The sequence below is a fragment of the Falco peregrinus genome, chromosome 2 (genome assembly GCF_023634155.1).
Source record: "Falco peregrinus isolate bFalPer1 chromosome 2, bFalPer1.pri, whole genome shotgun sequence".
Lineage (NCBI taxonomy): Eukaryota > Metazoa > Chordata > Aves > Falconiformes > Falconidae > Falco > Falco peregrinus.
The window spans coordinates 50,087,818-50,115,162 of NC_073722.1; the positions used below are offsets into that span (position 1 = coordinate 50,087,818).

Genomic DNA, 27,345 nt, shown 5'->3' on the forward strand with positions numbered 1-27,345 from the left:
ATGTCTAGATTTTTTTTTCTGTCCTTTTTCTTACTTTCTTAAAAAAAATCTTACTTGCTCGTGGAGAGACAGAGACAGAAAAAGAGATCGAGAAGGATTGGTTCCTGCTGCTTCTGTGGGTGAAATTTAGTCTTAAGAAGAATATATCTAAATTATTTGTATTACTACATAAATACTGCTGATTTGGGGGAAGCTTTGGCAGAAGACTTGGTAAATAGTTTGGGAGACAGATTGGACTCTACTCACTCATTCTATGTTCTTCTCTGTTCCTTTATAGATTTAATTTGCTAGATAAGTGGTCTGTGGTGTAGACAGTCCATCTAAAATTCATAAAGTTACACTAATCTGTGTAGCAGAGAAGTGGTTAAAGGATCACTAGACTAAGTGTTCTGAAGCAACTTTGGGTCTGATCTTTGTCAGCTGGTGCAAAAACAGAATAGTTGTGCATTATAATAACTGACAATGCGTTGGGCAAATACCTACTCTCAATGCACAACTTGCTTCAAAAAAACTGAATTAATTTAATTTAGTCTCACAAGTACCAGGCTGAAGTTTGAGTCCTCTTCTATTGTTACAAGTTTCTCATTTTTGTGCTTTAGTTTAAATGGGATTTGCATTAACATTCCTCTGGGCTACATCTGCTACCAACGTAAGCATGTGTGGGCAGCGTGTATCCAAGGGTGATAGTAATATCTTTGGCCCAAGCTTTTGTTGATTTAGTAGTTCACTGCTAATGGTAATTATAGACAATAATAATCATAGACATTTGTCTTTCATGCATTCCATTCCTTTTTTCAAAACAATGAATTATAGAGATTTTTTTAAGTAACTTTGATTACATGTCTTCGTTGATCATATACATTTACAGTGGCTGAGTATGAGCCTGGCACCTAAATGTAGCAGACACTGAAAAATCATAATCTCAACAAATTATTTGCTTTTCTGTCACATCCTAATCTCTGTGTTTCCCCCCCTTTAACCTCTGCACATTACCCAGGCCATGAATTTCTTCTTCTGCTATACCTTATATAAGAGCTTTCTCACCCTTCTTCTACAACCATTTCCTCCAGCCTTTCCAACTGCTTTTGCCGCTAGTTACCCCGATCCATTTAAATTAAACTCAGTGTAATAGGTTTTGGTTCTATTTAAGTTTGAAGTTTGCTGCTTGTGTTTCAAACCTGACAAAGGACTTGTGCTCTAAAGCTTATCTGTGTATTCCAATTATACCTTTATTTGTCTCATAAAGATGCCATCTCCAATGATACACTTTGGTTTAGATTCACACGTTAGCACAGTGTTACTCATGGATTGTGGCCTAGCAGAGCACAGTCCTTACAGAAGGGAGTGTGGTTTTGTGCTGCATGCTGGACAGGCACAGCAAAGCCAGCCATTTAATCTTTACAGCTGGAGAAACCAGGGGACTATAAAAACCTAGACATTTTTGGTGTGAAGAGTACCTTCCAGCTGTAGTACGTTTTGTATGCTCGGCATGTACCACGCAGGACAAACCCTGCTGTGCCACTTGGTATCACTGTGCTTTGGATGGCACAATAGGTTAGTTAAGCTCTTCTGAAGAGGAATCTGGGCTATAAGATTAGCCTAATCAAAAAGGTTACAGAGCTACTAAGTGTATGAATTCCCATCCTGGGAAAAACAACTCAAAGTATCCAATTCAGCTTTAACAGCTTTTTCCTAAAACCTCATGCACTAAATATTAAGAGTGAAATTTTGCTGAATTAGATAGTGCAACCCAGGCTGTACTCAGCCCATTTGCAAGGAGCTGCAGCCAAAGGCTGCCATCAGGTATGCATCTGCAGCACACACCGCTTTCAGGGGGAGTTAACTGTGCATGTGTGAGGGTGGAATTTGGCTCTCCGCTCTTTTGGCCTTTTGCAGTCATGAGTGAGCCCAGGCCTTATAGATGTGGCTAAGGAAAGGGCGTCACACGTGAGTATCCCACAGCAGAACTTACTTGGCTCTCCCTGTGTGGATGTCAGTGCAATGTGTGGGAGTGAAACAGATTGCACGTCTGTTCTTGCACTTGCTTCTTTGGCAGCTGGCCAATCTCCCAATGTCATGAGGGAGTTGTATAAACATTCACAACGTCAGATTTTTTTTATTCCCCCAGTATGTATCTGAATGCACTGAATGCCTCCCTTCTTGCTCTTTCCTTGCACAAAGGATGCCGAGTATGTCACCAGGCGGCCCTGTGTTTGCAGCCACCCTGATGGCACTGTCGTGCTAATGGTCCCGCAGCAGTGTGTCGCTCCCCGCCAGGGCAGCAGCTGCGGTGCGATGGGTGCCCTGTGCAGCCGCGATGCCAGCACCCTGGGGCACCGGCAGGGCAGGCAGGGCACCCCAGACAGCAGGTTTAGAAGCTGCTCCACCAAAATCTCTCTCCTCTCTGATGCACTGATGTAAGACGGAACTAGAGAGAGAAGCGAGAGGTTTAGTGTTAAATCTAAGAACTAGCAGCAGTTTGAGGATTGACTGTTCAGAACATACACTATACATATACAGATACATGCATACATATATTTGGATTTTTTAACTTGTTGGTTTTTAACATGTGCTTTTAATTTTTTTAGAAAGTAATAACGCATATATTTTAAGAAGTCTGAAGACATTTTAATTGCAGTTTTGTTAATGTCTACTTGGCTGGAAATGGAGACTGTTAAAACGTGGAAAACAATATTCTGCATTAACGTTCCTAGAGAAGTAAAATGGCCCAAATATCCTTGGTGTACAAAACCCCCGATTATTTAAACATTTCACATTTCAAATTAATTTCTAAAACTAAATTTTTATGTGTAGCAAGGAAACTTCAGTGATTATTTCTGATTTGTTTTCAAAACTGGTGGACTGGTGAACGTCAGTAGCTTACATTTTGCTTATGTTCAGGAACTGGAGAAGAAAAGGAGCTCTCCCAGTTTCTCAGCTCCCAGTCAGGCTGTTAACTTAAACATTCTTTTATTAGTGTGAACCTGCTGGAGAAATGGAAGCAAAGAAGTTCCTGCTGCACCTGCAAAAGAAGCTACTTCTTTCAAGGCTTATTTTAACAGTTTAAAAAAATCTCCTTCCAGCTGCTTAGCCAAGGACTTCCTTTAAGAGCTTCGGTAGCATATACATAGGGAATATATATTTAATAGCCTTTATTAAGTAATCTAGTTTTTACCAATACTGTGTTTAGTTTAGATTTACCATAATTTCAAGTATAAAACTGAATATTTTAAAGATACTGTATTTTGATAAAAGCACCATTTAAATGAGGACCTACCCAAGATTAAAAAAAAAAAGTCTACCTTTTTAAAATATAAGATTTTTTTTTCTTATATTGCTAAAGCAGCCACCAATCGTGACCTTTACTGTTGCTCTCCAGTGGTTGAAGAGGTGTCGTGCTCATGCTGCATTAGCCAAACTAATGCTGTTACTGCTTTCAGCAGCAGAAACAGATATTAACATGCATAAGTAATAGTTTTCAATCATAGCTCTTAAATGTTGTGGAATGAGTGTTAAATTCAGGAATTCAGGTTGGGAGCCAAGTCAGCAGGCTGCCGGCAGAGTATCTCTGCAGAGTAGCTAGGTGGGAGAGGAATCCATTAGGCCCCCGGTGCCTGGCTGGGAACAGCTGGGTGGTTGCTCCATGGGGATTACTCAGCGAGAGGCCACCTCCTTCCTATCTTCATTAGTTCCCGATATCTGTAAGGCTGCGGGGTGGGGAGCAGGTACAGTGTGGGCATCCTAAACTGAGCCCATCTCTCTTCAGCTCTGTGGCTCCTGTGTACTGTTAGGAAGCACTGTAGGTATCGCCCAGTAGCCACAAGTTTGATTTAACTGGGTGTTCAGCTGTAGCAATCTCACGATTTTCACTTATGTGGCAGAAGACATGGCAAAACTTTGCTCTGAGACATATGGATGAAAGCATTATAGATTACGTGCTTTGCTGTGGACGGTAAGTGTCATTGCCCTCAGCTAACAGGTGAGGAAACCGAGGCACAGAAAGGCAAAGTGATTTCTTTAACTCGCCAATAGCTCACCTTGGGTTATGTATCCTGGAAACAAACGCAATGTAAACTAACTTTTTTTTACGTTGCCTGTAAGTCTGCCTCAGTAAGCTGCCCTTTGTAGCCACAGGAACGTGTCTGCTGTAAGTTTTATAATAAAAATAAATAATAGTAATTAATATACATAATATATTAGCTATATATAAAAATTTTAATAAGAATTAATAGGTCATTACTTATAAATAATAAATTTATTGTTTAGAGATAATAACTGATGAGTATGAATGAGAGATAAAAAATTAATATTGTAAGAATAAATAATAGTTAAGCAATCACACGTCGTCAGCTATGAGAGGCAGCGAGTGCTTCCTGCTGTCTCACCTGTGTGCTACATCAGCCGCTCCATCCTCCAGCTCCAGCTGAGTGCTTTGCACCAACTGTGGTGTGCAAATTTGCTCCATTAGTCCCCTTTGCAGAAAACAAACATGGCGCATTTGCACTGCACCAGAAAAAAAGTTGCCGTGTGTAGTTGTGGAGGGGTGGGGGCTGTGCACAGATGCTATCAGGGCATACTTGTCAGCTTCCCCTAACCGATCTGTGGGCAGGAGGCTGGATCCAGGGAAGTTAATGGAAAAATGTTACTGACCTCAGCTGGCTTTGGCTTAGCACATCTGATGACATTAGTGAAATACCCTGATTTCTCTTAACATTTTTCCGTATTACTTTTTTTTTTTTCCCCCTCCTTTCCAGGAATGGGAAATGAAGAATGGAACATAAATACAGCAAAACCACTCACTTTCCATAAAGGCCTTACCTATTATGGACCAAGACGCAGGCTGCAAAAGACTCATCTGAAAGGTCGTATCAAGCGATACAACATAAGAGGTTTTATAATTCTGTTAAGTTAATGATAGCTTGGCACTAATTTGCCTGTATTCCCTCTACTGTATTGCTGTGTAGCTATGTGTGCCCCTTTTTAGTAGCTGTAACTCTTAATTTCCAACATCACTGGTAAAGAACATGAAAACCAAAACCCCAAAATGAACCATAGTAAACAAAAAGGAGCATAAAGTCGCAGTTGAAAGTTTACTTCGCTGGAATGGTACAGACCAGCAACGTTAATTACATCGCATCAGATGGCCTGAACGCCACCGAAGACTGGTGTGAAATCGTGAAAAAACATGAAATACGTGAAGACCAGTGTGAAATCGTAACTCCTTCAGGTCAAAACTGACTTCCAAGGTCTGCCACAGAGGTGGCTGAGCAAAGCCTTGCTTGCTAGCCCTCGCTTTGCCGTTAGCTGTTATGTGGCAAAAGACAACTGCAGAGCTGTATTCACAGCAGCGAGGCAGCTTGCTTGGCCGGGGCAGCGGGAGCTCTCAGTGCCACTGCCCTGCAGGTTGGTGCAAGGCCCTGGGATGTAGCGACTCAGCTGTGAAGCATTTTTTTGGATACTTTTTAGACAGATGCTTTTGTCATTGGGAGGTAAAAAGCTGCCGTACTTTGAAAAAAATGTGTTTTAGTACATTCTCTGTGTTACTGTCCTGAAGCACCAGTCATTTTCAGAGGCCATCTTGTCGGACTATGACTTGTTCCTCGTTTTTCTAAAAGGCAAACAGGTATTTTTAGATACTGCTTCTTTTCTATACTTTTTGAAAAAGAAAGCATAAGTGAAATTCAGCTGTAACAGATGATGGCAACTCAGAGCAGCATATGCAGTCAGTCTTGTTTTGTTTTTTATATCTTATTGTTAAACTTGAGTTATAGAACACTGCTGTACTTAGTTTCCTTTGTCTTTTCAGACCTCAGCTTTTATTTTTGAGGAAGATGGACTGAAAAGATGATAATTTCAAGATTCTTTTATAAACAATTGTACAAAAATTGGGGATTTTCTCAGACAGGAGTCCATTCTGTTTTACTAGGAAACAGCGTCTTGCATTTTAGTCTGTAAAATTATAGAAATCTGTTGGTTTTTGTCTCCATCCATGTCACTCCTGAGAACCTACATGCAGTAAATTGCCAACTGGAGTCCTTCAAAATCTTAAGATTGGCTTTTAAAAATCAGGAGGAGGTGTGTGTGTGTGGGGAAACATTTAATGAGTTGGGTTCTTTCAGGTTTTCTCTCTATGTTTTTTTAAGCCTTTGGAGAGTCTTCAATCACATTCTCCGTATTTTTTTTTCCTTCTCGACTGTGAGGACTAGAAAATTACTTTAATTAAAAACATTAAACTACTATTCATATTTTGAGATAATCACAGATGTTAGGGCTGGAGTCTTGATAATTACTTAAGACATGCAATTAAACCCACAGGAGCTGGCAAGACATTAGTTATCAAGGATCACATCCCTTTATGGCCCAGCCTAGAGTTTGTCTCTTACCTTTAGGAATAGGTGCGTGTCGCTCCTGAAGGGTACGCTGGGATCCCCAGCTGAGCTGGATGCCAGAGGACTTCCCGCAGGAGCATGTGGGATTTGAAGGCACAGAGCTATCGGTCAGAAAGACTTGACAGCTGCTAGGACACAGGGCTGTGTCCTGTTCCCAAGGCAGTTAGTGCCAGGGATCCCATCAACCTTAGCAGAGTAGGAATGGGGCCCAACATGAGAAAAGGCTCTTTTCTTCTTGGGACTGGGCTTTGTACAAAGTGTCGCAGGAATGCAGATACAGTAGGGAAGCAAGCGTCAGTGTGCTTTTCACTGAAAACAGGATCTTTCTATATTATTTTTAGGTCATCTGCTTACTTACTAACTCTATAAGTGGAGGGCACGTTCTATGCTGTATGACTATGGACTAAACAGTATCAAGTTCCCATAAATATTAGCAGAAACAAATTTGAAGCAAAAGTAAGTTCATTTAGGCTTTTTATTTCAAATTAAGTTATTTATTTGTATATTTCAATGAATATTTAATTTATATCTGTACATATTTATGATGCAAATTAGGTTTCTAGTCAACGTTTGCAATGAAGTAACAGTTGCCATTAAGAAGTGGTCCCGCATCAAGTAATGCAGAGTAGTCAAAAGCCAAATCACTTGTCTTGTTTACCCAATATTGGCATTGTATCTTCCACCCTCTATATCCCATGGGGGAAGAAAAAAAAAAAATCCTTGGCAAAGACAGGTTTTAATCCATGCCTGAGATGGAAGTGTGCAAATTTCTGTCCAAGCAAACAGAAACCGCATGGTACTGGGGCTGTGCACACAACCCAAGCCCTAGTGCCGCAGCCTTCTGCTTTGCCAAAGATGCTGGTTGCCCTCGGCACCTATAGCATCTACTGCAGCAGGGGCTGCTGGCAAAACTAAGCATCTTTTGCCCTTTCTCCAGCAAAGCCTCCATAAAGCCACCCCCCCCCCCAACCCAGCTCGTACTGTAATTTTATGTCTGTAATGTGTAAGTGCATCGGTAACATCACAATTTGCATCAGTGACATGTCTATTCTATATAATCACCAAGGTTTTGAAAAGAGAAAAACAAAAAAGCCTTGGTAAATAACCTCTCTATAGACCACATTTGGTGCTGTGAAATGAACTCTGTTTTCTTGAATAGTACTATTGCTGCACAATTTTTATAAAAAGCAACAGAGCTTGTATTTTCACCATTTTTTAGGTTTCAGGATCACCAACCAAAGTCAGCAATAGAGCAGCATGACTTTTGATTTAAAGGAAAACTCTTGTATTTTAAACTATTTCTATGTCTTTTACGAAAACGTTACACTTGTGCTTCCTGAACAAATTCCTGTTACTGTACCAGGTGCTTTTTTTTGTAAAATTGTTTTTGTATGGGTGATGCTTTAAAAAAAAAAACCACATAACTTTTGGGGATCAAAGGTGTTTTTGTTTGTTGTTTTTTTATGAGATAATTGTGGCAATTTGATTTTTCAAATGTTGAATACTTAAATTAGTATAAATTTTTTTTGTTAAAGACACTTTCAACTTAATTGGCCCAGGCTATGTGTTGTAAGATAATGTTCTCATATTAAGAATGTAATTATTTCCTTATTGTATTTTTTAAAAAACAAAATCATATTTAAAAAAATCTCTGTGAAAAAAAGCATGAAAGAAACATGAAAAAAGTTTTTGTTTTATTTTTGTTATTGGATATGTTGGCAGTGCCCATTATAATTGACTGTAAATATAGTCTTTCTACTGTATTTCTCAATGTATTTAAGTTTTTTGACACACATTCATGGGAACTTCTGTTATAAACGACAACAAAAAAAGTCCAAAATAGACCCACCTTCAAATGTGTGTCTTAGTAGCTTCAACTAACTTTATGCCTTTCTAGTTTATTCTTCAGAAAGTCTTGCAGAGTGTGAAAAAAGACTGGCACCTAGCAGGTGCGACAAATCCAAGACCATTATTAATAAAGTTACCTGTCAAAAAAAAAAAAGAAATATTTGAGTTGTTGTTTCTTGGTATTTGTCAGTATAATAAGTAGGTGACACCTTAGCAATAGTCACCCTCAACCAAGTACCATTTTCCTCTGCCAGTCAGTTGAAAAATGCTTGAACAAGTTATAATATGCATTGGTTTGGTATCATTTCTGCCCCTGTTTAACTGAGCGATGACCTTCTGCAACTTGAATGCAGTTCATCCAAGGGCTTGCCTAGCAACGGAAAATAGGAATTTGATGTATTTAGAGCTCATAGCAGAAGTTACTGCTTATCTAGTGTTACTGTAACAGTTTGCTTAGATGTTGAACCTATTCATAAATAATGTAAAATGTAAAACATTAAAAATTACCCCTAAGAAATTAATGTGGCTCAAAATCAAACAGATAATTAGCAGGTTGCTTTATGATGAATATAGCAATTCCTTATAGATGACAGATGGGACTGAAAAGTGATAAACCATAATTACTCCTTGTTGCTTTACTTAGATTTAGCTCTTGCTCCCATTACACTAAAAATATTACCAAATATACCATGCTTAAGCAGAAAATACATTCTATTTTACCAAACTCAAGGAAGCAGTATTATAAAGTAGTCTAATTGGTTTCCTTTCTGTATTCACAGCCTCCTTGACCTCAGGAGAAAAAGGTGGTCAGCATTTGTAAAGTATGTGGTGTTAACTAATAAAAATTGTCTCTCAAGTAGACGCAGCTTTTTCAAATCTGAATCAAAGCTTATTGCCTTTTGTCAATTAAAAAAACACCTCACTGCCTTTTGTCAATTAAAAAGCCTTCAAAAGCAAAGGAAATTATTAGCATTTCTCTAGAGAAAGAAAGAATGTCTGTAGAAAAGATACATACATAGGATAAGTTGTATAAAAATATATGTATGTTATATATAAATATATATTTTTAAATAGTTGTAGTATGTAATATGTACTATTATTACAGCATAATAGTATAGATGCAAAAAAGAGAAAATTAATACCTTCAGTTACTCAGGCTCATGGCCTAAAAAAAGCCTTAAAAAGGATCTTAGTGTTTCTCTGTAAGCTGTATTTAATATTTGGTCAACCCCTTGCATGCCAAAGGCATTCGATATGAAAGGCCCCACCAACACCTAACTTACTCCATTGTGGTTTATTCCTGCAGGTGGGCACCCACATTGTAAGCATTGCAGTGGTTTAATGTTAAGTTATGTTTTTAACTTCCTTTTAAATTGGTGCATAATTTGAGCACCATCAGACCCCCTCATTACAGCATTTAAGCACACAGCTTTATAAAGAAGGGCTCCTGGCCAGAGACTGAACGATGGCAAATGTGACACCATTTTTTCAAAGGAAGATGGAAAAAAAAAGTCTGAAAATACAGAGATCTACAGCTGTTCTGGGCAGACTGACAGGTGGTATAATGATGGGAAGAGTCAGTGAACAGCCTGAGGAATCACTGTACTGGGGCAGAGTCAGCGCAGGTTTATACTGGGGTGTCATCGCACATGAAGTGCTGAGGGGTCTGCAAAGCTGTTGGTGAGCATCCAGGAAAAGAACATACTCTGCTTGGATTTCTTCAACACACTTTTTGACAAGGTCCATCACTAAAGAGGTTTAAGTAGCTACTGGAGAAAAGGAAAATACCCAATAGGACAAAGGACTGGTTGATAAACAAACAGAAAAATAGGGCATGAATTCTCTATTTCCAGTTGCCTTGGCAGTCAGCCTTGGGATCCCACAGGGCTGGGATCTGAGCCTTGAGCAGGTCAAAATATTCAGAAAGACTTGGGGGGGGGAGAGAATGACAAATTTAATTTTATATATATAAATTTATATATATTCAGGGTAGTAACACTAAAAGCCAGCTACAAGGATTTGCAGAAATACTTTTCACAACTTCACCAGTGATTAAAATGTCAAAAAAAAATCAGTGTACAGAAAGAGCTGCCTGTGGTAAAGAAAAGAAAAAAAAACACAACCCTCCCCCCCAGACCCCCAATCTAGACACTTCTGAGTGCTGAAACAGCACTACACTCAAGATGATCATGGAATTTTAATAGTTAGATGCATGTACTGCATAGTAATTAAGAAAAAAACCAAATCAAAAAACCAAAAACACAACAAAAAAAAAAACCCTTGGCAAATATCCTGTAGTCTAAAATGCAGCAAATGGCTCTAGACCATCTGACTTGCACAACTTGCACAAACAAGTGGTTTAAAATAAAGAAGACCACCACCCACCTAGCATCTCTGATATCACCATCATCTGTTTTAGGACCCATAGAACATTATCCAAAGTCTGGGCTCTGACTCATAAATAGATAAACTCATATGGATGATGGTACAAGGGCAAGAAAGCAATGCAAAAGCACGACAGCCTCTCCATAGAAGGAAAAAATATTATTGATAATACAATGAACTTCAAGGGGAAAACAAAAATAAGGTCTTTTCAGTGTGAAATAAAAATCTTGAGCAGGGAAGGGAATATGTAAAAAAGTTACAAAAATCAGCAGCAGAATGGTGAATGAAGTAGTCCCGGTCACTAACAGTACAGACGCTGAGGGCAGCAAAATTAATGGGGTAGAATTAATGCTCAAACCTACAACACAGGTACTTTCACTTACTGCCCAATTCAGCTAGAAAAACCTGTTGCCACAGAATTCTACAGACACCTAAAAGCTTATACCAGTCCATAATCAATAAACAACATTCATGGCAAAAAATTACTACTCAAGGCTACCAAACACACAGCTGTCAGCTCCGAAGCAGATGGGTCCAGGTCCAGGGTGGATGGAGGCAGGAAGCAACACTGCCTAAGTGTCCTTGTGTGCTTCCTCCTCTTCCCCGGCCATATTGCTATTGATAAATGAAGCAGGGCTCTTTCATAGAAGACTATTTATCTTTTCCCACCAGCAGTTACAGAAGCATTCCCTCCTATAAAACAATGTATCATCTTCTTTTCCATTTGATTTTCAAAGCAAGCGTATGCTATAAGATCAAGACAACGCAATATCATTCCCTCACAATATATATTAGATGACAGCTGAAACAATTAAATGACATCAAGGATATTCCTCTTCAGTTATCTCTCCTGATGACAAGGAAATAGTTTTCCTATTAGATTTTGTAGAATCCTAGCTCAGTAGAATTACAGCTACATGGTCCTGAGTTGAACTCAAGTGAGAAGCTTCACTCCTTGTTTCATTATAAATTGTTAAATAGACTGACAATTCCTTTCACCGAATTGTTCCTTGGAATTACTACTTTTGTAAACTGCTTTCTTAGCATGTGCTGCTGCTTCTGACTTCTTTTTTTTAAGGTCAGCATTTGGTGTGATTGCTGTAATGGTGAGAACGGATCCTTTTATCATGTTAAAAATACACTGAACAGCATTTATAGCATTTTGCTTCAGCTTTTGAAAACCATGCGGGTCAGAGTACAGTAACATTTTCATCACAGCAGCTGGATTCATATAAAAGCAAAACATCTTTCAAGGCATAAATCACAAAAAGAAAAAATGGAAATCAGTCTCTTAATGGAAAACAGGAAAAACATTGGCTGGTGTTTATGACTCAGAAGTTTTATTATAGAGACATAATTTATGATGATGTTGAAACCAGTTAGGCTTCAAAATAGCATAGCAATTAATACGGCTTTGATGAGGACAGCAAAGGAAACAGAAGTGAAGCAATTATCTTATTCTTTTTTCCATGGACATTGGTTTCTGAAGTAAAGTAGCCCTTCAGGTTAAGTATTAGCAAGTTTCATTTGGTGTCTTATTTATGGGAACGGCATGTCCATGTCTGCACTTACTCCTGCCCTTCCATTTCAGGCCCTTTGCTTGGAGATAACTATTGGAATATCATTAAAAATTAGAGACTTTAGTGGTTCTCTTCATTTTGCTTTTATTTATGTCAGAGCACTAAATTTGGAAAATGAAATGCAGTCACTTGAGATTCAACAGGCTGCTTTTTTAGTGATAAATTGCGATTTAAAGATTCAGCTAGCCACAATATAGGATGAGAGAACCTAAAATGACAACCACCAGAATGTCTTCTAGCTGACTTACACAAGCAGGGAAAGTCTCAATTTCACTTCTGAACCCAGCCTCACATTTAGCATGATATGCCACAGGGTATGTTCATACAGCCCATACCACGGGCTTCCTCTGGCTGCTGTCTTTCAGCAGGGACTATGAGAAAGCGCAGAACTAAGGCAGACTGAGAAAATTAAATTAAAACTTCTATTTTTGAGAATTTTCCTTATGATTGCCCATCTTCTCATCCTCAAAGTATACCCACTCCATGAATAAACAATCCATTCATTAGTCCATTACAATTTCACTGTAGTCTATAAAATATCTATGGATAAATAAAAAAATGGCAGATAATAGTTTATGTTGCTGCTTTTTCCCAGTGTGAGGTTTAGTAAGACTTCACATTGCACATCCATAACCACAGTGCTTAGCAACAAACATCTCTGCTCTCTCTGCTCTTACCTGTTGTGGGGGATAGGCAGTGAAAAGAGCCGTCCCAGTGTTGTTTTTCCAGTGTCAGGCTTTCCCTGGGAAGACCAAGCTGCTGTACCAGGCTGCACAGCAGCAACCACTTGTCAGCAAACCGTAAACTGTTTTCCAGCCCACGACCTGAATTAAGCCAGTAGCAGCTCACCACTCAGAATTCTGAAGCAGGGAAGAATGTCCAAATTGCAGGGATGCATGGCATGTTCTGACTTTAGCAATTCACTCACCTTTGCGTTTGGAGAGCTGGGGCCTGATCCTTGCATACCGCTAGCTTGAGGACAAGTCTTAATTTGCAGACCCATCAATTTTGCAAGGAGGATGCAGCTTCTACACAGCACAGGCAATGCTTCAGGAAAAGAGTGGGATGAAGGAAAAACAATGCAGTAAAAAAAAAAGGAAAGAATAAAGAAAAAAAGAAAAGAGAGCAAGTAGTGTGTGAAGGCAATGAAATGGGAGATTGGAATAAAGACATGGGAGGCGCAGAAGAACACACCTAGCTTTGTTCTGTTTATAGCTCTCTGTTCCCGGGAGATCAAGGTTGAAACCTACTGAATTCTGTGATTCTTCGGCTAGACAGAAAGATTCAGCCTTTGGTTCAGTGAAGTTCTGGAAGCTGCAGTTGCACGGCTTCGGTCTCACCACAGAGTGTCACCCTCCGCCAGTTAAACCGTGGCAGCGCTGCATGGAGCGGAGTTGGGCTGCGGCGAGGAGGACGAGTGGGGTGAGTAGCTAAAGGGGAGGAGGATGAAGCTTTGCTGCAGCCACTGAGGTCTGTGCTGCTGAAGCCGAGTAGTTTGCTGCTAACTACAGACAAATCAAACCACACACACACACACACACACACACACACAACCTCTGGGGACCAGTTAAACCACTTTCCGTCCACAAATCCCATGAAACATGCCACAAGAAAGACCAAGCAACCGATAGTTTAGAACCAAATTTTATTAAAGAAAAACCTGTAGTGCAGGTTCTCAGGACAAATGCATACCTTTGGATGCAGTGGAGTACACAGGTACGTATACAGTAGTTTGCCTGCTACATGTTTGGAAGCTGAAAGAGATTGTGATAATCTGTACTGCACAGTTCATCACCATCATTAAAAGTTGCCAAAAACTTGGTTGTGGATCACTAACAGATACTTGGTTATGTGTGTGCACTACATATTGCACAAGACTTTTGATTAAGCTATTAATTGTGCAATTGAATCACAGTTAAGTGTTACATTAAGCATATTCAAACATATATTTGTTTGGGGTTTTTTTTCCTCAAAACCAGCACGTCACTACAAAACTGCCATTAAATGTTACATATTTACAAAAATATACAAATAACATTTCTCCCCATGTACGACAATGCACCAGTCACAGATTAATTTCATTCTTCCCTTGAGCCCTGATACTGTATACAAAGAAACCTGCTCAAAGCCAAGGTCTCCTGAAAGAAAATTAGGAAAAGGCATGTACTGTTTTCACAAATACTAGAGTGTGCAAAGGCAGAAGGAGAGGACTGCGTAGTCATGTATGTTAAAGGTATGGACTATAGCATACCGATGACCGCTGAGAGCCTTTACATTGATTGGAAGGGCCCCTTTGTCAGAAATCCAGTTAGAGTCTCAGTGTTAAGCATTTGCTCGTTCTGGAAAAGCAGTTGCAAGTAGCCTAAAAACTAAGTTCTGCCTTGGCTGTAATTAGCTTACATCTGTCCGAAGTACTCTCCTGCTAACCATGGGAATAAGAACTACAGGTGAAAATCAGCTGGTCACCTGTGTGAGTACAGATGCAGCGAGATGACAACTGATTTTAGCCTGCAGCTGCATTTCAAATGCACTGTGGATGAGCACCTTTCTTCCGTAACACAGAGCTGAACTGACAAACTCCCTGGAACTGCATGGTCATAAATTAGGCTAGAATTCGTCCCTGTGATGCCAAATAAATAATGCTCCACATGAACAACAGGCTACTGAGAAATTCTTTGTGAATCTTCACAAGAAGTATGTTAAGTCTAGTTTTTATTTTATTGGCTTTCCTATCTTTACCAAGAGCTGTAGATCTAATTAGCCAAAAAATATGATTAGGGCTTGGTTTAATTACCAACGTTTTCTCCTTTTGTTCACATGGGTAATGCCAGCTAAATCAATATGATTTATCTGAGTCTGAAACGAGAGATTTTGGACCCACTTGTGCTGAAACAGCCACAGATACACTGTAAACATGCCAGTAGTCATCCTTTACTCTTAAAATGGAAAATTCTCCCATTCCAACTCACATTTTCTCTCCAAATCTTCCTCCAACACTTAATCCAGGGTGAACTGATATTCCTAATGCAGCTTCATAAATACAGAGCAATGATACTATGATAATTTCATTTAGGTGAGGAAGGGTGATAGCTGATGTCTCTAAAACCACATTTGCAATGCACTAGGGTGATAGTCTTTAGAACCACCTCCCCTTTTCCAAAGAAACATATCAATGGTTAGTAGAAAGATAAATCACAGTAGCTGTACATATTTGTAAAAATAAGTGGTAAGTAAAGCACAAAAGTGGATGCTTCTCAAAGCGCCCTGCCAGCTGATCAAGTTCTCCACCTCTTCCAATCTGCTATTCCTCTGCTAATTTTTTCTTGTTTTTTTCTCAGCCACACAAAAGAGGATAGAAATGAGTTAATCCCCTTTTAACATCAACCCATCTTCCTGACAGAACCACAATCAGAGAAAAGCAACTCAGAAGAGACTGGGATCAAGAAGGGAGAATTCAGGTATACTTCTCCATCTGATTATGTTTTCCCTCCAGAGCCTTCTGCATTGCAGCAAGCACAGCCCATGTCTTACACCCATGAGGAAATAAATCATAGCTTGTCAGTGACAAATAAAAAAAGGAGCTGTACTGAAACGCCTAGTGTGTACATGAAATGGAGGAACTCTCCATTTGGAAATTAAAATGTCTAGTCACATGTCCAGCAAGCTCCTGTGGCTGGTGTTTACCTGCAGGAATACTATGCCAACTCCATTCATCCTCTCTAAACACTGTAAAATTACTGCTCATAAAGGGATTCTAGCAAATTACATTTAAGCAGTATAAATCCAAATCACAGACCCTGTAAGACAATTCTTCTCCCTTGCCTCCCAGCTCAGTGCTGTGCTAACAAGGAACACCATTAGCAAATGCCCTACAATCATCTCGGAAGTAAACCTACACTGCAGCTACCTCTAGAGTGCGCATACATGTATCCTGGCTCCTGGGAAGCAACCTCTTTTCCATGCACCTCAAGTGGGATGTTGCTGTGAGTCAAATCCCTCTGAAATGACAGGTAGAAATGCTGATAATTTTGCATGTTCCTGGTGCTGCATGAATTTAGACTCATGGTTTAAAGTCTCTATGCAGCCAACAAAACTGAAAATGGTTGCCATTACAAATTTAAGTTCTAATGCTCAAGCAAAACAAGAATCAACAACTTGTGGCAAAATAATACACACTGGCAACACTGACTATCTCCCTGCTTTTCCTTGTCCTGTTCAGTCTTCTGCTCCCATCCCTCCTGCATCTCTCTCTCACACACTCCCTCTCTAACAGTCTCTACCTTTTAAAGGTAACACTGAGCTTTTCAATTATCTTATTCTCATCAAATTCTCCAAGCTCTGCCAACAAGAAGATTCTGCCAAACCTATCTGCTGACTTTGCTTAAACTTGTATTTTATGGAACTTGAAAGCAAGCTATTTGCCTCAGCCTCTAGAAAATGTTGCATACAGAGCTGTCCCACAAACCTGACAAGTCAAGTTACTCCCAGGAGGAATGATCCCTGCTCCTGCTTCTCTCTTAGCAATGGACCCTTCTTTACCTCGCCTATTCTTCAGCTTCAGGTGAAGACAATTTACCTAAAAGGCTGTGTACTAGCTTGGCCTCACTGTTTCCCATCTTGAAATACAAATGCAGCCCAATGGTCTGGCAAGCTGTTTTTGCCCATCCCTGCTGCAATTCTGTACCTGCTAGACAGATGGGCTGGCAAAGCAAGTCAGTCCTTGCTGTGCTCCAGGTAACTCATGCAAACATCATGTCTTATCCCTGTAACCCAAAATGAGGGAGGAGGAGGCATTTGGGAGATAATGGGTATAGCTGTCTGTCAATTAAATATACGTTTTCCACTACAGACCTGCAGTAAGGTCAATATAATCACGGATGAGAGAGGAAAATGCTAGTTATCCTTCCAGAGAGTACAACACTCATCCACATCTCAGACTAGAAGTATGTGCCTTATGGGACAAACAGCTGAGAGGAGTCCTGGAAAGGCAAAAAGAGAGTCCCAGAAAGATTTACAGAAAATGAGAGCCAAAATTCAAAGCGAAAGGATTAAAAGAACCAAAAATTGGAAACAGGAAGGATGGATTGCAGTGAGACAAAGCATAGGGGAACTACATCAGCCCAGAGAGTACAGCACAGCTCAGAGGAAAGGCAAGGGTGGGGAAGAGATCCTGATTCTTCTTATCACTCAGGACACAGTAGGGTGCATATCTAAACAAAAACATAGACAGAAACAGAACATAAAGCAAAACAAAAGGCAATGGAAGAAAAAAGCAGACTGTAGAGAGCTGTCATCAGGAGGAGGAGGCAGGCAAGGCAGAGCAACAAACAGCAGCAATAATGAAAAAGAATGAAATGACAAAAATGGAGAGAGAAAGGAACTAGAAGAAACAGAAGATAATGGAAATTCAGACATTTTTTTCTGTAAAGTGTCACCAATTACTTAGCAAAAAGTTGGAAAACTTAAATAATGCAGGTCACTTCTCTGAAGAGTTTAGCATCTCAAAAGATTAACACCCTAAAGAGAGGAGTGTATTTACAAGCAAATGGAGCCAGTGAATTGGGCATCTTCTATGTTTGTTATGATGTTCTGTAATCTTAACCACCTAAATGCCCTTCTGTGAATCTGGGACATACAAGTGGTCTATTAAAATATTCTCCTTTAAACTAGTTTAATCGTTTCCAGTCTGCCTACATGCATGTTACTTATGTTTGGGGTGTACACTTCTTCTACATAGTCCTGCCTATTCATGATCCATAACATGTCTCAAAACCCATGTAGATACAAGTCTGCTGTTTTCCTATATGAGCTGTTCTCATTAACATGCATCTCTTTTACCATTTTGAAAGATTTCCTTTTTAAGATGTTTTAATTAATAAGCAAACGGCGTGAATTAATTCTTTTTTTAAAAAAAGAGAACATGCCAATTCTTGCCCTTTGATCTGCAAGAACAGACACTGTCAGTAAGAACTAAATATAAGCATCAACAGCTGGCTAAAATTAGCAACAAATAACATAGAAATACAAGACATGCTAAGAAAGTTATTTGGAATGCCTGGCTTTCCTGGTGATTAATACACTCGTTCTACCATTAAAAGTATGTGCAACAAAGACATATTATTTAAGTAGCGCCATGTACTGCTGCATGTCATTATTGCTGCCCAACACAACGTCATGTCCGCTGTACTGCAACAATTCAGTGTTGCAGTACACATTCTACAGAAACTCAGAAATCAAGTCAGATCAATAAACCTCAAGTTTCTGTAATGCTTTCAAGTGTTGCAAGGAAATAATTTTAAACAGAATTACTTGTGTAAGGAAAAGAATACACTTTTTTCAGGGCTAGTAAATGTCACCGCTAAAAGAAAATCAATCTGGAAGAAGAGCAAGACAAAGACTATGCAATTTAAGAACATGTATTTTTAGGGACACTATTAAAATAAAGTATTTTAATACAAACCATATCAGCTCTTTGATAAGGATTTTGTTCACATAGCTGCCTTGTTGTACTTCAGAGTACGTATTTCTAAGCCTTCCACTATTTCTTGTCTTAGATATTGTCTTCCAGGAGATCATCTCAGCTACCAGCACATAAACTAGCTGACAATAGTAATTCTGACAAGCTTCATGTAAGGAATAAAAGGAAGAGACAAAAAGAATGAAAATCCTTCATTCAGTCATACATGGCTCCACAATTCATATTTTTAGTAATTTGCTACTCCATTTAACAGGAGGAAAAAGACCAGGACTGAAGACTTAAAAAAATGAGATCTCACATATTATAAATCATGAAACTAACCGGTTGTATGCATCAATTTTAAGGGGAGAAAGCCCAAATAGCAAAACTTTAAAAGGAATGCATTCTTAAGTCTTCACACCAACCTGAAGTACCATTCAGGTCCTTATTTCCCTCGTGGTATGTATAATCCTCTCTGCTCTATGCAACATACCTGAAAACAAAGGAAAAATAAAAACTTTGTCCATACACATTCCCATTCAGATTTGGGAAATGAGCTGTTCTAGTCCTTGTCGACAGTGAGAAACTGTTCTGCAATCCCTCCAGCTTGAGGTTACAATAAGAATTGGAGGAAAATCTGCCAAGGTGATCAATCGGGTAGAAGGTTTGACTTAGGAAAGAAGATTAAAAAATTAGAGTGCACAGCTTGGCATTTCCCAAAGACTGCAGGGTTAGGCTTTTAATTGCAAAAGCTAACTGGGGGTCTGAGTTATTTCTGAGTTCATCACTTTGACAATTATAGTCTGAAAATAAGTGAAAAACATTACATATATATCCATGACAGGAATAAACACACATTTAAATGGCACCGAGAGGGCTAATTCTGAAATACTGAAAGAAAATAAAGAACATGAAAATATAGACTCAACATTATGAAAATGGTCTGAGCAGATCCTGTAACAACTTCTAGGCAATTAAATGCTATTCTAATGTAATTTTTAGAAAGATTTTCTCAGACTAGTAGGATTAGGCTATGTCACTCTCTTAAAGTAAGTTGTAGAAGCAATGTGCAGTTGAGACTAGAACAGAGAAAATGAGCCAGAAAGCAGCAGTTTGGATGGACTTAGAAGAGACAACAAACTTTTGCACCTCAAAAATCAGTATTTATAAAGGTAAATGCTTATACAATTCTTCCTGGTGGAAAGCCAATACTTTGAGAGAAATGTGCACTTTTCTGCACATCTGAAATAAAAATGAAGCTGAAAACAATACAGCGGTATCAATCAATACACCATAACAACTCCAACTGTCAGGGATTGTGCAATGAAATAAAAATTTTAGTGTCTCTTTTCCCCCAAGGTCTCATTAATGAAAAATTTTAAAACATTGTTTTATAGAAAACAGAGGAAAAATCTACAACTGAAATTGTCTTCGATTCTATCAACTTAGCAACATTGTATTCGACCTGAAATAACACTAGAAATTCAAAGCTTATCAGAACCACTGGTTCATCATCAAAAAGATACTGTAAACACACACATGTATTTCATTTCTTAAAAATATTGAAACCCCCTCACATTTCTTTGAGCATGTATTTGTGTGAGGAGGATGGATACCACTGCGGTTCCATTCTATTGACCTCTTTTAAAGAGACAGCATACAGCAGTCGAGTATTCCCACCACAGGAATGTCTCATTGGTCCTAAAACAGCTAACCATCATAATCATGTCAGATGAAGTCTGCTTTGCACTAGGAACTACTAATGGCAAAGTGCTGATTTGTCTCTGTCTGTCCAGAGGAAAATAGTGTAACAAATCATCTACTTTATAGGAACAAACACTTTACTCTTCTTTACACTGGTCCTTGAAAGCAGAAAACTCATCAAGAAGGATATAATTCAATGAGAATATTCTAAAAGAGTTCAAAGAAATTGCATGTGAATTTGAGATAATAATAATGTCTTGCCTTGGGCTGGTACCTTCTATTTCCTCACAGCCATTTCCACCACCCTCTTCTACAGGGTATAAAAACATACAATGATTTATATTGCTTTTATTTTTGAGAAATTAATTGACACTGTGTGTGGATTTTCCCTGAATATCTGAGCATTTCTGAGCACTTTTAACGGATGGACTAATCCAGAGCCATATAAAACATTCAATATCAAAAGGGAAAGCAAAGATAACAGCTGTAAGTCTTGATGGCTCTGTTAGAATGCTTCAAATCAGTACTGCTTGGAGCACTCTGAAAAGTACAGGGTGTTTTTGAAATCGCAAATGCATCAGAGTTTAAGAAGGCCAAAAGATGTAAATGAGGGTAATGCACCACCAGTTTTGTGGGTTACAGTATAACTCAATATCAGTGTTGGTAAGTATCACTGTACCCATTATTATAAGGCTGCAGAAAAATAAGTTTAAGATACTAGTGTGTAACAGCAAAATCACAGGTAATGTTGCAATGCTACCATACAACAGTATGTTCAAAGAACATTTTTTAAATAAAATTACCTTTTCTTTTTTTTTTTTTTTAAACAGTGATGTGCCTTATTTTTTGGATTACGCATTTTTTACATTTATACACAATTGCAGCTGGTTTCAGCAGACTACCTTTAATAACAGCCATAATTACAAGTAAAAGAAAGGAAAACTATTAATAATTTATGCTCAAAAAATTATTTCATGCTGCTAATCCTGAACAAACAGTAATTAATTTAGCCTCACAATACTCCTGTGAGGTAATTATGATCAGCCCCATTTTACAGGTGGGGAAACTGAGGCACATAAAGGTTAAGTAACATGCCCAGAGTCTGGGTACAAAATCCAGGTACCTGACAGCCATCTTCTGTTTCTTAGCTATCAAATCACCCTTTCTCACTAACAAATTTAACTGGAATACATACAAATATTGCATGCATTTGTGCATGCATCTGTGGCTAGCTTTTGTGCATAGAAACAACTCCATGTTCCTGTATACACTTGTATCAGGATTAGATGCATATAAAGGATAAAATGTTAAGACTTCATGGACATAGTTCAAGAGATTTGAAACTTAGCACTAGTAAGACTTTCCATTTAAAGATAAACCAAGACACCATGAATGGAAAAATGGTAATGGTATTTTCTGAGTTTTAAAATAATTCATTTTAAAGTTCTTACCAGGGAATCAAAGGCTTCCTTTATTATCTGCTGGGTATTATTAATACAGTTACTGACATCTCTTTAGAAAACAGTGTTTTTAAGACATGACAAACCAACCTCACAGGAGTGCTGCATGAATCAAATTAATAAGCATTGAAAAACATTATTACAGGCACTATATTGTGCTAAGTATTCATTAAATATGCTACAGTGTTCCAAAAGACTCCCGTTATCAGACACAAATCACCCTGTATTAAATGTACAAAAGTAGCTGTTAAAGCATAAATTAGATGTGTGACCTAGTTCCAACAGTGTCCTTTGCCAGTCAGACAAACCATGGGAGAACAACCCCAGGCTAGAACTTCCATCTCATCCCTTGTCTGTGAGGCCACTCACCTGCCCTATACAAATAACCCACTTCAGATTTATTTCAAAGGAACAAGCAGGCTGTTTGCAATACTATTTTATTCTCTGCTCCAGCTTATTTCCACTAGAAAAAGCATAACGAGCTGGTGAGGAGGGAAAGCCTCTGGTGCAACAATCCCAAGAGTTTCCAATGCACAGCACATTTTGAACCTGCCCTTCTCTTCAAGAAACTCAGACTCAGGTATGGGTAACACCTTGGATTTCTACACAGTCTGGCATAAAACGGTCAGCTAGAGCATTGCTTCTCCATAAATCAGTTTGCATGGCACTCTACAACTAAATAGGCAGAAGTTTTAGAACAATTTTTGAAATTATTTTCCTGAGCAGTTTGCAAGCACTTTTCAGAATCTTCACTTCAACTTTTCCATCTAGTTCCTTACAGTAAGATTATAATCTAGATTTTCTTGTGCTTTACGCATACATCCTGTGGGGTTTGTGAGAGCCTACAGTACTACACTGAATTGTTACATCCCGGTCCTTTGCACTTGATGACAATATGCTCTAGGATATTCACAGCTACACAAAAATATGACTCCAATGCATATGATAACTTTAAGACAGTTCTTTTCTGGTTTACCAGCATTCATTTTTTTTTGTTTGTTTGTTTATTCAGAAAGATGTAGTTAGCTATCCATATCCTTCGTAAACAAGCTGGTGTGTGAGCTTGCTGCTAGCATCAGTATGACATTCAGTGAGTAAAGAGCTATTTATTCTCTATTGAAGGCAAAAGGTGAAGAGATTATATAGGGTTCCAAGAGAAGCATCCTAATCCCAGGCAGCTGTGACACATAGGGTGCCAGATGTTCAATCTCATCACCCCACAGTCCATTTCCTGCACGGCTCCATAAACCACAGGAAAAAGACCAGCGGGGTGTGGATTCACTGCACTGCCATTCCCAAGGGATGCAGAGGTCGGGATTAGGAAACTCTGACCTGTCTCACAAGCCTGGCAGCTCCTTCAGAAGCCCCACCACCCTCCCTGCAGAAATAGGGGCCACAGTGCTAGGGACTGAATGACACTCTGTGGTGATGGAAAGGAAATATGAACCCCTACATCACAGCCCAGCCTCCCCATGGACCTCTGAATTGTCAAACCAACTGGAGTGGAAAAGGTCAGGTCAGAGTTTGCCCACACCTGTCTGCAAGGGCAAACAGTCAGGGAAAACACCAAAGAAGGATGTAGATGGGAAGGGGATGGCGGTGCACTACCCATTCCTGCCCAGAGGAGAGCTCTGACCTACCTGGCACCTCTGCCCTAATAGTAAAATTTAATTTTTTTAAAAAATAATCTTACAAAGAAAGCAAATTAAAAGAGGTATTTACACTCTCTGGATATTTAAAAAGAGACAGGCCACCAGCATGGGGTTGTATGGGATAACTCATCCGGCAGCTGCCATCGTCCTAGAGGTGCTTGCTCAGGAGACAAGAAGAGAGCAACTAAAAATGACTGTCCACAAGTGAAGGCACCTGGTCTGGAAATAGCATCAGGCTGGTGTTTTTCTTTCACGTGGGGTGGGACTGGGGGAGATACTGGTGCTGATGGTTTGTCAGAACTTGATATACTTACAAGAGCATTATCCTATATTATGAGATATCTTAATTAAACATTTTACTTCCTTTAATCCGCAGAAGGTCCTAAGCCTAAATTCATTAGATTGTCTCACACATGTTTAAGTTAACAGCTTGTACCAACTAGGAGTGCATTTGTCTCCTCACTCAGTCTTCTCCCAGTACAGAAACACTTAGCCTCCTAAAAAAATGTCATCGTGATCAACCAACTGTTCTGGTCTAGTCACTTGTGTAAAAATCACCTTTTCAAGCTGAAGAGTCCCAGCCTTCCGATGAATACCTCAATTAAAAATATAATTAAAAAGTTACAGTCAATCCTTCTAAAAATAAACATAAAGAACTAGAGCATATACAGAAAAGAAATAAGGTGGCATTGAAGGTGCCTAGGGCTACAGATTTGCTATAGTTTGAGTTTCAATAGTAACGAGTTCCCAGGCCATAGAGTGAACACAAGACGTATTATCCTTCTCCCTCGATAACTGATGATGGACGTTTTTTTCCACAGGACTGATAAGCAACCTCCTCTTCACCAGCATTTACAGCCATATTTTCATTTTTGTGACATCACCAGGGAAAAATAAAATGATACAGAGAAGAGTCTTTCGGATTTTGTGTTCAGCTGTAAATATCAGCTAACCAGGTAACTGTGCATCTCTCTGGAGTTGATGCTCAAAACCACGCCTGAGTGATTGCCTACAAAAAAATAGAAACAAAAGGCCAGCATTAGTGTATTTCAGGAACTTCATAATAAATCCCCCTTTTATTGCAGGGACAAGTCAATCGCATAAAGAGAGTGGCTTTAGCAAACAACAGGTCAGGTGAAGTTTGGTGCAACAGCTCCATGTACCTACAGCATACTTTCACACAAAGCTTTTGCTCATGGTGGTGGATTTGTGGTGAATTCCTAGGGTTTCTATCCCAGTGACAGCATAAGTTGGTTCTCTTTGCGGCTTAAAAAGGTGTAGTTGTCTCGAGGGGTGCAGGTGAGGGAGGAGAATGGAACCTGAGGCGTCCATTCGACATGCCACTGACCTGGGACTGGACACTGACCGGCATCAGCAATAGGGGAACTCTGTAGCTGTTCAAGTTGCCACTTCTCCCAGAAGGAGTCACTGCAAGGTAATGGTGTTGAGGAGTCCCAAGGTGGGGGTTGCGATAAAGTAGGCAACATAAAATATATAGAAAACAAAAAAAGTGGATGGGTGAGTCTGGAAATACTGTACTGTGGAAATTCAAAAGTTATGAGAAGAGAGAGAACAAACAGAAACCCTGGCCCGTAACTCCCTGCTGTGCACGGAGCGGAGGCTGCTACTGACATCTCCCAACAGGGAGGGAGAAAGCTCACCACTAGAAGGGATGTCCATAGCATAGGAACCTTCTGCAAATAATGTTGTAAAACAGAATTTAATATAAAGCAGGGATTATAACATGTTTCATACCCTAGTCAGATAAAAGGGAGGACTACCATTAGCAGGAATGTTTTCTTGGCAGTACTGAGCAATACCGGAGCTACTGGAAAGTATTGCAAGTAACAAAACAGTACAGCAAGCAGAAGTATAGTTTTGTGTCTTAAAGTCCTGTGTCTAAAAGCTGTACAGTAGCTGACAAACATGAATGATTATGATCCACAGAAATGAACTCTTTACGCTCTGCTGGAAATGCTGCTGGTTTTGACAACCTAGCAGAAGCACAAATCACCTCGAGATCTGCATTTGCTAACTGTCTTTTTTAAGTTTCAGATCAAAGCATCATGGTCTTGCCCTTTTTGACCCTAATGCTCTGCCCAGATAGAAGAATTTTTATATTATTTCCTCCCCTCCCCTCCCCCCCCCCCCCCTCCCCGAGTAAGGAGTGCAGGGCAAGTGAGCATTATTTCTAACCACATTACAAATCAGGGTAGCATTTCTTTATTCCAGCATCCCAAGCTGCCTTATATAAATAGGCGATAAGGGATTTTCAACCATTAAAAGAAGTTATGCTTTTGTATATTACTAGAGGTGTTTGAATGCTCCACTTTAATAGGCATGTCTGCAAGGACTTTGCTAGCATTCAGCCTTCTCTTCTAAAGACCCTGGAGATGAGTTGATCAAACAATTTTAACATAGACTTTGTTTTTCCAGGGTTGTTTTTGGAAATAACTCCGGTAAAGTCAGGAGTGCAATCAAGGTCGTCTTGCAAAACCTGAATGAAAACACTCATACACAAAGATTGTCAAACAAAGGATAGAAATGCACAAAGCAAAGCAGGAGTCTGGATTCTTCCCTTGTGCTCAAAGCTAACACCTCCAAGAACCTAGAAGCAGCACACAGTTCAGCAAATGAAAATAAAGACATCGATAACAAACGATAAAGGTGAAACCCAAGATAAAGAAATCTCTCCTGCCAAAGTTTGTCTTTCCCCGGGCTACCACTGCTGCAACTAAAACACGTCGTCTTCCGTGGGTTCATGAAGACATTACAGTTGCCTTTTACACCATGAATCTACTGCTACAAGTCCCAAAGGCTTGGGTTATCTGATTTATTTTCAGAAAATATGTAGAAGTGGAACCAAGGAGCTTTTTCCATTGCCCTACACTTTTCAGACTGTGACCTGAAAGCAGTCTGAACACAATGGTAAATTTTACAGGAAATGAACTTTATAGATCAGCACTCCATGTTACATTAAAAATAACTACAGGGTGCCAGGATATACATTTCCACCTGACACTGAAATTATTTGCACTGAGAGATATTCGCAGAAAGTTTCCCTCATGGGTTCCTTATGACCACCCATGAAAACTAGAAAGTTATCAGTTAAATTAGGGCAGACTTATTTTATACAGGAATAAATTTAAATTTAATGTTTCTGATTGTGAAAACTTTAAATGCTAACAGAATATGGTGGCTGAAATCATGGAAACATTGACTCTACAAATCCTTCTGGCCTAAACTCCATTTTCCACAAATTCAGGGGATTATGGAGTTACTTCAACTATTACCTATTATATCCTGTTCTACTAAATAGAATTTCTCTCTAAAATTGTCCAGGTAAGTCTCCTGGCATTAAACTGTGCTATCTCTGTATTCGTGCTCCTTATAGCATGTCATCCGTATATTAGCCTGTACACAAGCAAGCCAAAAGAAGATAACTGAGATAATCCTGTTAGTGGTGTACTGTTTGCTTCTTCCCGAAGCTGAGCAGAAAATGAAAAAAAGCTAAAATTAAAATAACCATCAATTAAAAATTAATTACTTATGAAAAATTATAAACTGAAAATGAAGTTACCTCTTGCGTTACCTAGTGTTTGAGAGTCCAGATCATCATCAATAAACTCCTCACCCTGGATGATGTTCTGGGTGTCCTCACTGTGATTAACAGGGCTTGTCATTTCCTGCTCTTTTTCGTTGTGCATCTGGGCATAGACATTTCTGCCTGGCAGTTTCCTAAATCAGACAAGGAGAAAAAGTCTTGTGATGAAGTTTGTGTCACGCACATGCTGGCATCAGAGCAGAGCTCCAGCAGGGCAAGTTGTTCCAGAATCATTAACCAGCACCAATCCCACCTTTCCTTAATTT

The 27,345-nt window shown here is 39.3% G+C and overlaps 2 protein-coding genes across 10 annotated transcripts in view; one reads left to right on the forward strand and one right to left on the reverse strand.

The window, feature by feature from the left end:
* AFAP1 (actin filament associated protein 1) overlaps positions 1–8,391 on the forward strand; it is a 121,487-nt gene extending 113,096 nt beyond the window's left edge. For all 6 annotated transcript variants that reach the window (XM_055796488.1, XM_055796486.1, XM_005243070.3 and 3 more), the window contains one exon: positions 4,755–8,391. In XM_055796488.1, the coding sequence (XP_055652463.1) occupies positions 4,755–4,781 (27 nt within the window). In that variant the 3' untranslated portion in view covers positions 4,782–8,391. The remainder of the gene's footprint in view (positions 1–4,754) is intronic.
* Positions 8,392–13,833: 5,442 nt separating this feature from the next.
* Positions 13,834–27,345, reverse strand: part of SORCS2 (sortilin related VPS10 domain containing receptor 2) — a 579,304-nt gene continuing 565,792 nt past the window's right edge. The window contains exons 26-28 of one of the 4 annotated variants that reach the window (XM_055796801.1): positions 27,068–27,213; positions 24,824–24,903; positions 13,834–24,484 (exon numbers count right to left, since the gene is read on the reverse strand). In XM_055796801.1, the coding sequence (XP_055652776.1) occupies positions 24,461–24,484; positions 24,824–24,903; positions 27,068–27,213 (250 nt within the window). In that variant the 3' untranslated portion in view covers positions 13,834–24,460. Of the gene's footprint in view, positions 24,485–24,823; positions 24,904–27,055; positions 27,214–27,345 lie in introns of all 4 variants that reach the window. The other 3 variants (XM_055796800.1, XM_055796804.1, XM_055796802.1) reach the window with 3 other exon arrangements.